This window comes from Athene noctua, chromosome 7, assembly GCF_965140245.1.
Source record: "Athene noctua chromosome 7, bAthNoc1.hap1.1, whole genome shotgun sequence".
Classification (NCBI taxonomy): domain Eukaryota; kingdom Metazoa; phylum Chordata; class Aves; order Strigiformes; family Strigidae; genus Athene; species Athene noctua.
In genome coordinates, this window is record NC_134043.1 from 10,230,103 (window position 1) to 10,245,659 (window position 15,557).

The 15,557-nt window shown below is 44.7% G+C and overlaps 1 protein-coding gene across 1 annotated transcript; it reads left to right on the forward strand.

Annotated features, from left to right (window-relative positions):
• The first annotated feature begins 4,389 nt into the window (after positions 1-4,389).
• On the forward strand, positions 4,390-15,036 carry LOC141962547 (5-hydroxytryptamine receptor 5A-like). Its single transcript, XM_074910841.1, has 2 exons — positions 4,390-5,236; positions 14,124-15,036. The coding sequence occupies exons 1-2, from the start codon at positions 4,454-4,456 to the stop codon at positions 14,454-14,456; spliced, it is 1,116 nt and encodes a 371-aa protein (XP_074766942.1). The 5' UTR covers positions 4,390-4,453; the 3' UTR covers positions 14,457-15,036.
• The last annotated feature ends 521 nt before the right edge of the window (positions 15,037-15,557 follow it).

Sequence of the window (15,557 nt, forward strand, 5' to 3'; positions counted from 1 at the left end):
GTGAGCTGGAACAAGAGTCAGAGGCATTTGGGCACCGCAACTTTCTTGGACACCAGTTAGAAATCAATGGATGTGTATTCCTAAATAACTTTGAATCTGACACTTTAAAATATTAAAATCCACAAGTGGAAAACCCATGTCTTGTCAAAATAATAATTAAAAAGAAATAAAATCTGACTCCTCCTCAAGATGGTTAGCAGTAGCAGAAGCCAATAGTCAAGATCAAACAAATCAGATTTACTCAATTATACACTATTACTCGAGGGGTTTTTTTATGTGGCCACTCTAACAGGAGGAAAGCCGAATGTTAGCAAATCTGCTGCTGTATAATTCATTTTGTATTCATGTGTGTTGGCCTTAGCTGTACTAGGACTTATTATCTGTTAACATACCTGCACATGCCCCTGTGGCAAACCTAATTCAGGCAGGTATACAGATCTCTGCTGACTTCCCCTTGTGATTGAAAACCTTGCGCTTAGTGCCTCACATCCTCATAGGTTACATAAAACTGATACTTGAATGGAAATTATCCTGTCAGAATTTGCTCATTAATAAAATCAGTACTAGCTAGTATTTATGTGACATCTAGATTCTCCATCACATTTTCAATCATAAAATTATGGAAACAGCTGTCAAAGGGCTTTTGAGGGCTTGTTTTTCCCTTGAGCTGAAATTTTTTTTAGATATTTACCAAATTAATTGCAGGATTTATAGAACTGATTTTTATGAAAAATACCTTATAGAGGAGGCTGGTGTTCTATTAAAGAGCTAACAGAGATGAGAGGATGGACTAAAACTACAGCCACTAGAAGCTCTCATAGGACTTTTGTATCTAAAAAACTGGAAAATGAGTCAAAACAGTCAAGTTCAGTGTAGTTCCTTTATAACAGTCTGAAAATAATCTGTCTCTATCTCCAACAGATAAAAGCAAACTTGAAAAACGTAAACTATATTTAAATGTTATATATTTGCTATAAAAAATACAGCATCCCTTCACATAATGAGCTGAAATTCTGTTATCTGGATGAATCATCATGCTCCAAAGCTGTTCCTAAGCAGCATGCTGTCCTTGAAAGTGCTTGAAAACAGAGAGCTCTAATGAAGCTGGCCTGGGTAGCTGCTGTCTGGTGAAGACAGGCACTTCTTTAGCACAGCTGTACAAAGGGGAGCTTGGACAGGAATTGTAAGGATGTGGGGAGGGTTAAGCTAAGACAAGTACTTTCAGACTGACAGAAAAAAAAAAAAAAAAAAATTATGATGAGACTGAGTCTGAGGAGATTCATTTCAACAGCTGCAGCCAGAAGAGTGAGTTTTGCAGGTGGGGTTTGGAAAGGTGGTAAGGACTAGGAAATAGGTTTTGCAGTTCCTCCCCTCTGTCACAAGTCCTTTTCTCAGCAATTCGCAGGTCACCAGGGAGAAGTGAGAACAGGTGCAAGGGAAGATGTAAAGTATTTCTACTCTTAGACTTATAAGCAGATTACTATTTTCCAACCTTTTGTGTTTTGCATCCCTCAGCCCACAAAGCTCCAAACATCCAGATGGAAAGATGATATTTTTTACTTACTGTTAATTCTATCATCTAGCTCCAAGTCCTTAGTCACATATTTATTTACTTATTTTAAGAGCAATGAAACAGTTGGTGATATCAGTTATCTTTTGAGGATACACACTGCCGTACCTTGTTGAAAAAAGAAACTATGAAGATGCAAACTGTAGTTTCTGGAGTCATTGAAAAATATCAGTGAATGAAACAAAGGATTTTCAGTGCTTTCATTGCACTTTGGCATGACAGCAATTTGTAGTACTCTAACTGTACTTAAAGTAAACTAGGTTTAGTTTTGTCTCTTTCTTGGTGTTTGGTTTTTTGTTTTGTTTTTTTTTTTTTGTTAATAATGCAATATTTATTTGCTTTTATATTATTTAGAATATGTGAATATATGCAAGTCTCCTCATTTTTTAAAATTCCCTCTTCTCTTTTTCAAAGTGTACCCTGGTTTCTGAGACATTGTAATCTGTTGCCATAGCAATCTTTGAGGAGCACTAAGCCTTTGCATTCACAGGACAAGACAGCAGTGCGGTAATTATCAAGAAAAAATAAACCCCTTTGAGACTTTTCATGCTTCTGTGCTATAGGACTAGTTTATTTCAGCCAAGCAGGAGGAAAAAGGGAGATTTCAACACATTTGATGTGTGAACTGGAATGTAACTATCCAGATGTGGGACATAATGTACACATAATAAATGGGAGTAGAGGGATGGGACATATGGATTCCAGGAAAGGAGGATTTTGAGATCATCTAGGCTGCTTTAATGGTGGCCTACACATAGTCTGCAACTCACAAATGAAGTACCCTCACACAAGAAAAAGACAACTTAATTTCCTGCAGGAGCAGGAACAAACAGATCATATCCTGGCCCATTTGGGCCCCTAAACATGAAAGTTTTGCAGTTAATCTGAGTTGTGTCTGTTGTCCGCAGGCTTTCTTTGATACCTGAGTTATTCAAATGGTGATAAGATTCCATTATTCCTTTATTAGGTTCACAGAACTGGACTGACAATTGTTGAAACATGTAGAAGTGAAAGGGCTTTTTTATCTCTTTCCCTTACTGCTTTTAGGTCTGGGTGCCTTTTAAAGGAATAAAGTGTTTTTCAGTAATTCTTTAGGTGTGAAGTGGCATTAACTAACAAAGTGAGACACAAATTAGAAAGGAGCAATATGAAGACAAAGCATGCGAAGCTGCTTGTGAAGCAGTCACATGCTGTCTGACAACACTGACACATTTTTACCAACGTGTAATTGTTTCAGATGCTGCTTTAGGCTTAATCTGCAGCAGTAAAATGAATACATTTATTTGCTTTATTGTTCATCTGGTAAGTGAGGCGGTATCCAACAGTTAACCATAAAGCAGCCTGGTTATTCTGATTGCAGCCACTGTCTTTCACTTCTGTAATATTTCATCATTGTTCTAGCTTTTGAAGTTGGATTCCCTGAGTAAGGCAAGCTGGACCCTGCTTGCTGTGGGTAACGGTGCTGTGAGAGGTTTGTGTTTTGTCAGATAGTGCTGTTTCTTCAGTGAATGTGAATGTAAGTGGAGAACATTGATTTGAGCAGTATTCATTTAGGCAGGAGTATTCTGACCCAGAAAGTGCTTCTTCTCTACCTCAAAAATGAGCAACAAATCTTCTGTCCCCAAACTCTGCCCCATTACAGTCTGTGACTGTAGGTGTGCTGCAGTTTGCAGGGAAACAAGCTTCACTGACCTTCTTATTTATTTGCTGACCCTCAACAACGTCAAACCCCTTTTGAGAGTTCTCAGCAGCAGGATATTACCTGGTAAGGTAAAAGAGTCTGTGTTTTGTCCGGTAACTCCCACTGAAATAGTCCTGGTAATGGACTAGAAGGGGAAAAAATGGGGTGGAAATTCTGGGGTAAACGTGTTGTAAAGGACCTCAGGAATGAAAGCAGGCTGGGATAAAGGATACCTCCCAAAGATCTTAAATATAATAACTTAAACACACCTTAAATATAATGCCCAGGTTGCTATATGATCCCGCCACCCTTTTACTCAGGAAGTGTAAAAGCTCATTGCTGTGTCTCCTTTATGCCTACCACCCTGTTAACTTCTATTACAGATTTAAAAGATGTCGCGTAACAGGTTTAAAATAATTTTTGAAACATCTTGATTTTAGGGTGGTTACTGGACAGGGCCAGGAGAAAAGTGCGTTTTCAGAGGCTGGGCACATGCCTGTGCCATAAACAGACGCGAAGATGGAGATGTTCCCGGCCACGTAAAAAAAGAGAATTACAGAGATTTTTGTTGTTGTTGTTTAACTGGAAAAATTCCCATTTGAACGCTGCAGCCCAGAAGTAACTCGTGCTCAGCACAGAAACCGTCCCGACCCGTGCAGGCAGCGCCCGGCGGCGGCGGGCAGGGGCCGCTCGCCCGAGGTGAGGCCGCGCTCCGGCGGGAGCCGTGGAGGGGGGTCCCGCCGCCCCGCCGACAGGGGAGAGGGGCGTCCCGTCCCCTCAGCGGGGCCGCGGGCAGAAGCCGGCGGAGGCGGCGCCTCCCGCCACGCCGGAGCGGGCCGGCGGCCGCGGAGGGGCTCCGCCACCGCCCCCGAGGCGGCCGCTGGGGCGGGGCGGGAGCGGCGGTGCCGCCCTCCCCGTGCCGGCCCCTCGCCGCGGTCCGGGCGAGCCTCCCCGCCGGCGCCGCAGCCGCCCGGTATGGGCGTGAGGAGCGGCGGGCGCGGGCGGCGGCGGGCGCCCGGCGGCGCCGCGGGGGGAGGCGCGGGCCGCGATGAGGCGGCGGCACATGGCGGGCGGCCCCTGAGGGGAGGCCCGGCGTGCGCGCCCGCTCGCCGGCAGCGACGGTGCCGGGGCTGCAGGCGGCCTGGGAAGGGGGAGAGCGTTGGCGTGCGGGAGTGGTGAGGGGCCGAGCCCCGGTCCCGGGCATGGCGGAGACCCTGAGCCCCTGCACCCCACGGGGCCAGTGTCAGGCCAGCATGGGCGCCAACGCCTCCGCGGCCAGCGTGGATGCCAACGCCTCCTTGGCTGCCTCCGCGCTGGGGGGTGGCAGCGCGTGGAGGGGCCGGGAGCCCTTCTCCATCTTCACCATCCTCATCCTGACCCTGCTGGTGCTCCTGACCGTGGCCACCTTCCTCTGGAACCTGCTGGTGCTGGCAACCATCCTGCGAGTGAAGGCTTTCCACCGGGTGCCCCACAACCTCGTGGCCTCCACGGCGGTGTCGGACGTGCTGGTGGCGGCCCTGGTGATGCCGCTGAGCTTGGTGAAGGAGCTGTCGGCCGGGCGGCGGTGGCGGCTGGGCCGGGAGCTGTGCCTCGTGTGGGTCTGCTTCGACGTGCTGTGCTGCACGGCCAGCATCTGGAACGTGACCGCCATCGCCCTGGACCGCTACTGGTCCATCACCCGCCACCTGGAGTACACGCTGCTCACCCGCCGCCGCATCTCCAACGTCATGATCGCTCTCACCTGGGCGCTCTCCGCCACCATCTCCCTCGCCCCCCTCTTCGGCTGGGGGGAGACCTATAGCCCCGAGCAGGAGCGCTGCCAGGTCAGCCAGGAGCCTTCCTACACCATCGTCTCCACTGGCGGGGCTTTCTACCTGCCCCTCTGCGTGGTGCTCTTCGTCTACTGGAAGATCTACAAGGCGGCCAAGTTCCGCATGGGGGGCCGCAGGAGGAACGCCGTGGTGCCCCTGCCCGAGGCTCCCCAGGTAAGGAGAACCCCCACTGCCTCCCCCAGGCACCAGCGCTCCCGCTTCTTGTCTGCTCCTAGCCATCACCCCTGCGTCGGTGGTTTCAGCACAGCGAGAAGATTGAGTTGCGCCCTTGGGCTCTCGTGAGAATTTAGCTCTCTTACAGCCCGGATGGGAGTGGTAATTAGCCAGTCAAAAAGCACCACTCTTGGAGAAGAGTTTTATTCACATTTGTTTCTTAAGTGTGCCATAAGAGCAAGTGACAGGTGCATTCGCTGCCGGTCTGGAGAGCCATTTAAAAATGTCTCTTTGGTCTGAACTTGCCATTCCTTGGGGTTGTTTCCTCTTTATTTTTTTTTCCGTGTTGATGGCGTAAACAGACAGAAGCAGATCCCTAGGTCGTGTACAGAGTAAATGCATGCACGCTTATCTACCAGCACAGACTTTGTGTGGAATTTGTCAGTGTCTAAATTGATTTTAATACGCAAATTATACACTTTATTTATGTGCTTGGGCTATTTTACCTTGACCTTACTGGGAACATACTGCTCACTGCATAGTACTGAAGCAATGAGCAATTAATTGTTTCTATTTTAAAATTTACAGCTGTCTTAAAAAAAACATCCTCCTCCTTCTTACCCCAAACATTGCCTGTAATCCTGCAAAGCCCTAGTCATGTGGGAGCTCTCGTTCATTTTGGGGATATGCCTAGCTGACAGGAAAGCTGTGTCCCTGCAGATGGGTTGGGGTTGGCCCCTCGTGTCCCATTAAGTCAGGCTCTCTGCATAGCGATGCTGTCACCCATGCCATGTCGCCAGGGTGCTTGGTAAGTGCTCTCTGTAAACTCTCTCCACTTTCTGTCACATACTCTCACTCCTACCTGTGGAAATGATTCATTGTTGTGATTGCATGTTGTACTTGGTGAAGTCCAGTCCTTCCCCAATAACAAAAGATGAGCTGTGTGGATGTTAGAGATACCTAAAGAGACACGGAACATTTCTGTTCAACTGGGGCTAATCCTGCAGAGCCTCACTCCTCTGCTAAATCCCTCTAACTTTGGAGTCACAGTAGCAAACACATTATTATGGTCACAGATAGGTTGTGTCCCCTGATTCTAGGAAGAGGTGACAGCACTGGCAATTATATGCAGTCAGACTTGCAGGTTTGTATCATAATGTCTTGTAGATGTTTTTAATATCAATTGATTTAGGAAGCTGTCTTCTATGCAAAAGCATAGAATGTGTGAGGAAAGATGAGAATGTTTTCTCTGTTAGCATCCTTGCTTTTTTCTCCTATGGCCTTAATCCCTGGTTTGCACCAAATTTCTTTCCAAGTTGTTGTAAGTATGATGAATGTGTTGCTGGGAGTTAATGTATAATCATTCCAAGCACAAAAGCTAACAATATTTGTAGTGGGTTTGCATGCTTTATCTTTTACATACACACATACTCATACAGGACTAGTTTTTTGAAATCTAGTATTCTGGGATGCTAAATGAGCTGAGGCATTGCTGCTTGAGTTTTAAACTATACAGAGACACACTGTTGATATGTCACTTTTAACATGAAGAAAGTCTGGCTCCTAATTGTCACAGTTCTGTCTGCAAAAGCCCTTGCGTGGGCACAGCTAGGCTGGCAGGTGAGTGCTTTTTGCTGATGCAGTGTCTGGGAGCTGGTCTAGGCTACACTGACAAAAGAGCTCCTGTCAGTGTGAGCTGAATACCCATTCTGGAGGGGTTGCCAGTATAGCTGTTATTGGAATAGCAGCAAATCCTCGAGCCAGCAATTCTTCATCTTTCTTATATTTGCAGTGATTGACATATTGCCTTCTTTTATAACAGTGATTCTTGAATCTGCAATTGATAGATAGTGGCAACCATTGTCCCAGCAGCTTTGTTTGCTGGCTTAAATGAAAATACTTTTGTGATGCACATGCAAACCTTTCCTCATCATCTAAAGGAGGAGCTGATGCCCAGCTGCACACGAGTATGTTAAATGAACCTGTGGATCAAGGAAGCTGGCATTTGGGATGCACTTCTCCTTAGTTTTGTTTCTAAGAAGAGACTGAGACTTACTCATAGTTTTAGCCTGATCTCATTTAGGCTTATAAGAGTGATACCTCTAACCAGTATAAACCATGACAAAGATCCATCATGTCCCCAGGAACAGTAGCAGTTCCCCAGTGAATTCTGGAGAAGAATCTTCAAACACATCATTACTGTTCCTTTAGCAAAAACTTTTTTTTTTTTTTTTTTTAACATGCAAACACAAAGATAACATTACCATGGTATGTAGCAAACCTGGTGAGGTGATCCAGCTTTGCTTCTCCATATCCAGGAGTAATTAGGGTGTCAGTGTCATCAGTGTCCTCTCTGATGGGGCAAATTCTGTTTTGCTCATCTATTCACTCTAATTTTCCATTTCTTTCTAATCTAATGTTTCTCCTACCTTTACTTTCTTTCATTCCTTCCTTCTCTGAGAATGCCCACCTGTCAGTCTCACCCTTGCAACATTTTTCTTTTGTCACTGTTACTCTGGGTGTGAAGTGCATCTCTGCATCTCTGTCAGTTCTCACCGCGGGTGCCCTGCACCAGTTGTTCTGAGTAACATTAGAGGGGATTTTGGCAGCTGATGCCAAAGGCTGGCAGTGCTTCCCAGCCTGGAGGTGGGTGGTCACAGCAGTGATCCCTGCTGGGAGAGACATCCGTGTTGTGCTCGGGAATTAGCTGTCAGGTAGCGCTGGATTGGAACTGCGTGCCAGGGCTGCAGTTTATAGCCTGAGGTATACCCAGCGGTGCAGCTGGTTAATTCTAGCAAGTTAATTTAAGGGGGAAAAGATTTGAGGTCATAGTACTCATATGCCAGTAGAAATGCCTTGAAGAAACCGATCCACCAAGTGGAACAATTATGATGGTACCTTGATTTTTTTGTACAGTGCTTTTCAGCCAATAGAGTCAGGCACCAAAGTGCTTTGCAGGTTGCCACTGCGTATATATATATGTATACACATACGCACTGCGTATATATATGTGTGTGTATATATATACACAGAGAAAGGGCATTGTCTCTAAGCTGAGAGTTGGTATACATATGTTTACAGAGATGCAGAATAGAGTCGTTTTTGGTAAAAATTTTACTTGTGTTTTTTAAAAACACTTTTTAAAGTGTTCAGGTGAGGGTGATGGACATGAAATACCTGAAGTGCTTCTAGTTTTAATAAGAGCTTGTTTCTTACTTACCCTTGAAACAAAAAAATATGCAGATTTGGGACCCTAAATTAGGATGGTGCTTTTATAATTATTTGTTTCCTAATTATGAAACTCCTTAAAAAGTGAATTCTCCAGTCAATACTGATGTGAGTGGCCCTTGTAAAAAAGATAGCGATATACCATCACTGACAGAGAGCTAGACTCTGTCACACTGTGTTGACAATAAATAATAGTTCTCTCTTTAAATAATCCAATTGAAATAAATGAGGCTGCTTGGAAAATGGCAGATACTGCTGGTAGTGCCCTTCTAAATCAATGAAGTCACCTGTAGCATAGGCTTTGCCCAGCAAAACCAAGCATGGCAGAATCTGAATGTCAGGATTACTTACATGTAGCAATTGCAGAGTTGGGATTAAATTTCCATCTAAGGAGTTAAAAATCAAGTTCTCTTGATGGTTAGGAGTTTGGTTTGGTTCGGTTTGGGTTTTTTTTGTCCTTCTCCCCTTTCAAAGTACCTTGTATAGTGTATGAGTAATTAGGTCTGATACAAACCTTACCAGTTTTGTGAGAGTCCATCCCACTTTAGGTAGTGTCAGGTCCCAGAGCTCCAACAACGCAGTGTTGGTCTGCATCTTGGCCTGCTCAGCCTCTCCAACCCGTGTAGCCAGTCAGGACAATATGGGAGAGAAAACAGATTCTCCTTCTCTGAAGGAGACGCAGGCTTTTTATTTCTTATTTCTGTCTCTGACTCTACAAGTAGAAGAGATGGGTCAGGAAGCAAAGTGCAACTGTCCGAAAGAGTGGCAGCAGGTGACAGATAGGAGAAAAGTGAGGCAGGAAACAAAGCGGAGTGGCTAGTGATTTCCTGGGAGAAATGCAGAGCTATTCCTGCTCACAGCAGAAGAAAATCCTGTGAGAGAAAGCAGCTGTTTTTTTCTCTATCAAATGTACTCTTTGTCATATCGGTGGACTATCCCAGAAAGTGTAGACATTCCTATGTTTTGATCCTTCATTGTGCTTTTCAGTTTCTTATGTTCTTGTTCAAAGAGCAAGAAGTATGCCATATCTGCACTGAGGCAGTAATGATCTGTGCTGAACCACGCTGTAATAGACAAAACTCTGAATTTGTGGTAGTAAGCCAGATTTGATTAATATTTATCATCTTTACTGTTGTTTTGTTATTGCAGACCCTGGAGGTACAGTACAAACACATACACAGTACCTCCCATGAAGGACCAGTAATAACAATCATTAAAACTGTAAGGAACATTTTAAATAAAGTGATTTCATCAGAAGCTCCTTGTTGGCTTGTTTTTTATAACACTGCTAGGAGCACGGGAATTGGGAACATACAGCTCTAAGAACATACAGCCATTCAGTAGAATTTACTGGGGACAGACAAACAACAGAAGTGGCATTGAACTGTAACTGCTGATCAAGAAAATCAGAAGAATGAATTCTGAAACTAAAACCAAATTCTTTTGTGTCTGTAGAAGAATTTGTACTAGGGAGCTCTTTTACTTATTTAATTCTCTTTATATTCTTCTTTGGAAAGCAGTCATGTCTGTACTTCTCAGAGCCTGTTGTCCTGGAAATAGCCGATTTCACGAATTCAGAACTTAATTCTGGCCTCAGAGTAGCAGTCCTTTGATACCAGCTTTTTTCATCACTGCTCCTAATGTGCAGGTCCCGGAGCAGAGCCTGGGCGAAGGGAAGGAAATCTGTGCCCAGGGTGTAGTGTGCTGCTAGCCACCGCGTGAGACGGTGTGCAGAGATGCTCACATATGAGAGGTGTTCACAGTATAAACTAAGACATCTTCATGGATTGCTTTAATTTACAGTCTGTGACCACTTTTTTTCCCATCACAGCCTTCTCACTAGAGCTCACTAGTAGGCCTAAAATGAGAGGAAAGGTTTTATACTGGGCTTTTGTTTCACGTGGTGCAGGGCTAACAGTCAGGTATTGTGATTTACATTAGAAATAAGTCATGCAAAGCTTCCAGGATTGGCACCAAAAACTGCAGATTTGGTATAGTCAGAGCTATGTTTAGTTAAAGAAAATCACAACTGGCAAGGCTGGAAAGCAGCTACATAATCTTTTTGGCCTGTGCTCTTCTTCACACAGTGCCAAATTACGGTGGATTACCCCATGCCTGCATGAGGGGGAATCCTTTAGCGTGGTTCCCCTGCCAGCACTGTGTACCACAACAGGGTGTGGTACTACTTTGTGTGGGTTGCCTTATAACAAACAGCCTTGACAACATAGTCTTGGGGGCTGGTAGTTGTAGCAAGGATAATCTGGCACCAGCCAGGCCAGGGAGATGTGAGTCAGGTCTGCAGCAAATCATAGAGAGAGCAACAGAAATCAAAAAATTTGAAATTATAATGAAAAGTTGAACTTTCCCAGTTTTGCAATCTGTACTGGTACATATTTTCTGATATGAATGGCACTTCAGATTAAATCCGTGTTTAACTTTAAAAATCTAGTGGGCTTGTCCCCTCATGAATCAGTCCCCAAGCAGGGATGAGGTGCTGGCAGTCCTGTAGTAGGTGTATGTGGTGGCCAGGCAGGGAGGGAGCACAGTGCCGCAAAGCTGACGCACGCGCAGGGGCGCTGAGCGCAGAGGTATGAAGCACAGGGCCTTGCTAGAAACCCTCTGTAAAGTCTGGTCCCCTCTGCAACAGTGGGAGCCGGGAGCAGCGGGCTGCTGGCTCACAGGGGTGCCAAGTGGCAGCGCTGGGGCCGGGGCTGTCACCTGGAACGGTGCCCATGCCGGGAGTGCCCAGGAGGCGGCTGTGTGAGAGCCAGCTGAGCCAGTGTCGCGCACAGCCTGTGCGGCTGGTCAGCTGGAACCCGTCTATGAGGTGAGCATTGGACACTGATGATCACGGAAAGCTGAGCTTTCATCCAGCTTCCAAGGTTTAAATGCTTTGGGAAGTCCCGCTGAAGGAACAGGCTGAAGGACCTTGCTGAGCAGAGGTACTAGTTACCTTTTCAACAACATTTTGTGTATCCTTTTCAAAGGATTTCTTATGGAAAATTGAAGCAAAATATCTCCATTCTGCCAGGGATATTCACACAGTTTACTTAATGGAAGGTTCCATGAGAGATCCCATTATTTTTCCTAAAGCACCAGGCTGCTATTTGCACTTTTATTGTTATTACAATATTATACAGAAGTCCCAGGCAGAACTAGTCAAAAAATAATTGAAAAAACACCTGGGACAACAGAGAAAGTAGAAATTTTGTAGCTAGGAAAACAACTGCTGTCCTGTAATTTACAAAAAATACCATGATCTATTTTCACTTGCTGTTTAGTATTCAGAGGCCTGATCTGACAACCACTGGAGTTCGTGGAAACTCCTCTGATTTCAGCAGGAGCTTGACCAGGCTGTAAATGCATGCTTCATTAAGGAAAACACCTGAGGACTGTGGTATCTTCTATCTAAATAAATTAAATAACTTCTTCTCACAATAGGAAATGAAGTGATAAAAGAGTCGCTACTAGTAAGTTCTGCAGTTCAGTCACAAACCTAAAACCTGAAGTACTGAAAAGGCTCTGATTTGGTGATGGCACGCTGGAAGCTCTGTGTTTTGAGTAAGAGTTGAAGGTTAAATACAGTACCCAACTATGCCCGGTGCTGGTGACAGAGTCCTTTGTATGGCTCTTCCCAAGAGGCATACTTATGTAGCTGTTCCTCAGGGCTAAGACGTAATCTTTCAGGGTTGCTTGTCACAAATTTGTCCTTATGTCATACATTCATTCCTTTTTGCAGAGTGTGATTAAGGATGTGCAGAGTAAGTCCTTCTGCAGACAAATGGTGTGATCCTTGCTACGTGAGGGGTGTCCCATTTTAATTGTCAGGACAGATGTGATTTTCATTTTCTTCCATTATTTGCCTGTGCCCATAATCTGCTGCTCTTCCATTCTGCAGCCATGTCTCGTGTCTGAGGGTGGAGACAGGGATATCCATCTTGAAGAGTGATTGTCTGGCCATTGCCAGTGCTTCCTTCTCTGAGTTGCTGTGCTCATATTGAATAGAGGCCTTCCATCTGTTACAAAGCTTGCACAAAGGTGGCACACGTATGTGGAATATGTAGCTAATTCAACAACAAGCCATCTCTGGCGTGGTGTCAAAGTCTTGCAGGCCTGTGAATTATTGCTTAGGCAAATTTTAGAGTCTCGGGTTGCATCCTCAAACTGTTTATTTTATTCCACTCTCTTCATAACTGTAGTGCCTAGAAGAACTTTACACTCACTTTAATCTTCCAATTAAAATTGCAAGGGAGTATCTTTTTCTGATTAGGCTCTAAGCATATTAATAACCTGTGCCCAGAACCTGTTTACCACAGTCCCGCTGCCACCCAGAGGACTGTGCTGTTCTCACTGCACAGATGAATGTCTTGCCCTCAGCGAGAGAGGAGACAAGAAGCACCGTCTTGCCTGGAGCAGCTGACATTTTCCCCTCTCTTGTGTAACTACTGCTGAAGCTAGAGTTTGAACTGAGGGCTGATTCAAATGGTGTTTTGCTGGCAATGGAGTACTTTTTGTGAGAACAAGTAAATCTGACTGAAATAAGGGACAGGTGACAGAAGAGAGAAAGTGAGGATGAGGAAATGCTGCTTCTCCAGCAAAGCTTTTCTTTGATTACTACCAGAGTATTTCACAAGCTAATTCAAAATGGTGGCACAGTGCCTGAGGGTACATCATTCAGGTGTGTCCTTATGTGCCCATTGTCATATAGTGTGTTGGCACTGTGACCAGGCTGCAGCTGCTGTGATACACTGCTCAGTCCCTCTCCAGCAGGGAGAAGTGCCTGTGGTGAGATAGCCTCTGACAAGGAGGAGCAGAAGGCACCTGAGTTCTGTCTTTCGTAAAGGACTCTTCTTGTTGGGTTTACTTCCCACTGAAATATTTCAGAAGTATTCAATATTATTTTAGGCATTTATGATTTTTGGTGGTAATAAAATATCACCATTTCCCAAAGATCAGACATGTCTTAAAACTTTCCTTTAATTGAAATCCTGTTATTTCGTTAAAAAAGGTTCCAATGGAAAATTTTCCCCACAAATTTAGCTGTTTTTTTGCAGTATGCTGTGTCCCTTCTGCAGAGCAAGTGGTAGTGCCAAGCTCCTGTACCCACCAGAGATGGGATTTTGAGCTCTGTGTTCAGGCAATTAGGCTGAAGAAAGTAGCTTTACCTTGTATAGTTGACGAGCAGACATTTGTTGCAGGTCCCTTCCTAATACCGTAGGGAAGTCACCCAAAGGGCCTGCAATGGAATGAAATTAATTTATGATGCAGGCCTGAAAAATCTTAAAGGTCATGTAGCTGTGTAGGAGAGTCTGGTTTAGGGATAGGCAGAGGGCATGTGCCTTTGTTAGCCTTCCTAAACAACGTGATTTCCCACTAGGTATCAAGGCATCCAGTAAAATAAACTGAAAAAGTATGGCCACAACACACATGGCATCAGTTACTCTTTATTTAGCTTTGTTTGTCAGTCACAGCAGCTTTTCCAACATAATGAGAAGTCTGGTAATTTTGGCACTCTGGGGCATTTTCGTTCTTTTAGCATGGAAGGAATGGAGTTGGGGCCTTTTGTGGTGGGTGCACAGATGTCGTGCTGTCATGTAAAAGTAATACTTCACTCAAACAAATTGTCTTGGTAAGAATCCATGTTTGCTTTTGTTTTGAGGTGAAGGAAGCTTCGCATGAACCACAGATGGTGTTTACAGCTCGTCATGCAGCTATCACTTTCCAGACAGATGGAGAAACATGGAGAGAACAGAAAGAGAAAAAGGCAGCTCTGATGGTTGGCATCTTAATTGGAGTTTTTGTACTGTGCTGGATCCCTTTCTTCATCACAGAATTAATAAGTCCCCTCTGTTCCTGCAACATCCCACCCGTCTGGAAAAGCATCTTTCTTTGGCTTGGCTACTCCAATTCTTTCTTTAATCCTCTCATTTATACAGCATTCAACAAAAATTACAACAATGCCTTCAAGAACCTTTTTGTAAAGCAGAGATAAAAGGGGACACGGAGGAGAAAATGATTCCTTTATTGCATAATACAGATTCTTGAGGGAAACATGCCTGTGATACGTACAGTTTTCATGCACAAGAGCTACTTGAGGGGATTTTTAGGAACAATGAGAAAGAAGATGGAAGATGTTTGGATATAAACCTACTGACAGTTTATCATTCCCCCTTGGAAATACATATATGCTACACTAGGGTTGGGCAAAGATTGAAGCAGTGAAACACTCCCGTCTGCTCTTTGAATCAACATGTGTTAAGGTCTGCAAGCGAAGCACTGTACGTGCCTAATGCCATGACTCTCAAATCTAACTGGACTGCTCTTTAACCAGCTACAGGTGCCATTCTGTAGCATCCTCATCATTAGCAAAGGCACCAGTGGGAACTGCTGGTTGAACAACACTGAAATGTTTGTGATATGGGCAGGATGCCAACTTCATTTTTGAGATTTATGTGGAAGGGAATAAACATGCTGGATTCAATCAGTTGTTGAATTGATGTGAAATTAAAATGGATGACTAAGCAGCTCAAAACCACGCCCTAATGTGATTGAAGGGCTGCGTGTTCTCCAGCAAGGAGCTAGAGCTTGGTGGGAAGTCTTGGTAAAATACAGGTCAGTTATGTCCCATGGGGTTAAGTGACATTTTAGAGCCAAGTGTAAAATTATTCAGAGCTACTGAGAATGTGCTTGCACTGCTTGTGCAGGAGGCAGATCTAGCATGGAGTTTTCACCTGCATTGTACTCCCTTACTCTGCAGGGCTCAGGCTATCCCTGTTTTCTGAAACCCAAGATAGATGCCCAATACCTCCAAGTGCAGGGGGACCGTATGCATTATTATTTCATGTTATCATAAAACTAAGCATCCATTTGTGTTACAAACACCAAACATGTTGTATTCAATAGCCAGGTTTGCTGGCAGCAACATGTGGCTGCTTGGCAGTGGTAGGTGAGTATGTACACTGAGCTGTCTGGGGTCCTCGATCCATAAATGTTGTGCTCATCACCCTACCTGAGTGAAGCCCACAGTTTGCCAGCGTGCATCAGCTTCTTCCTACTGTAAGAAGGTACTGATGCCATCATATAAGCAACTCCA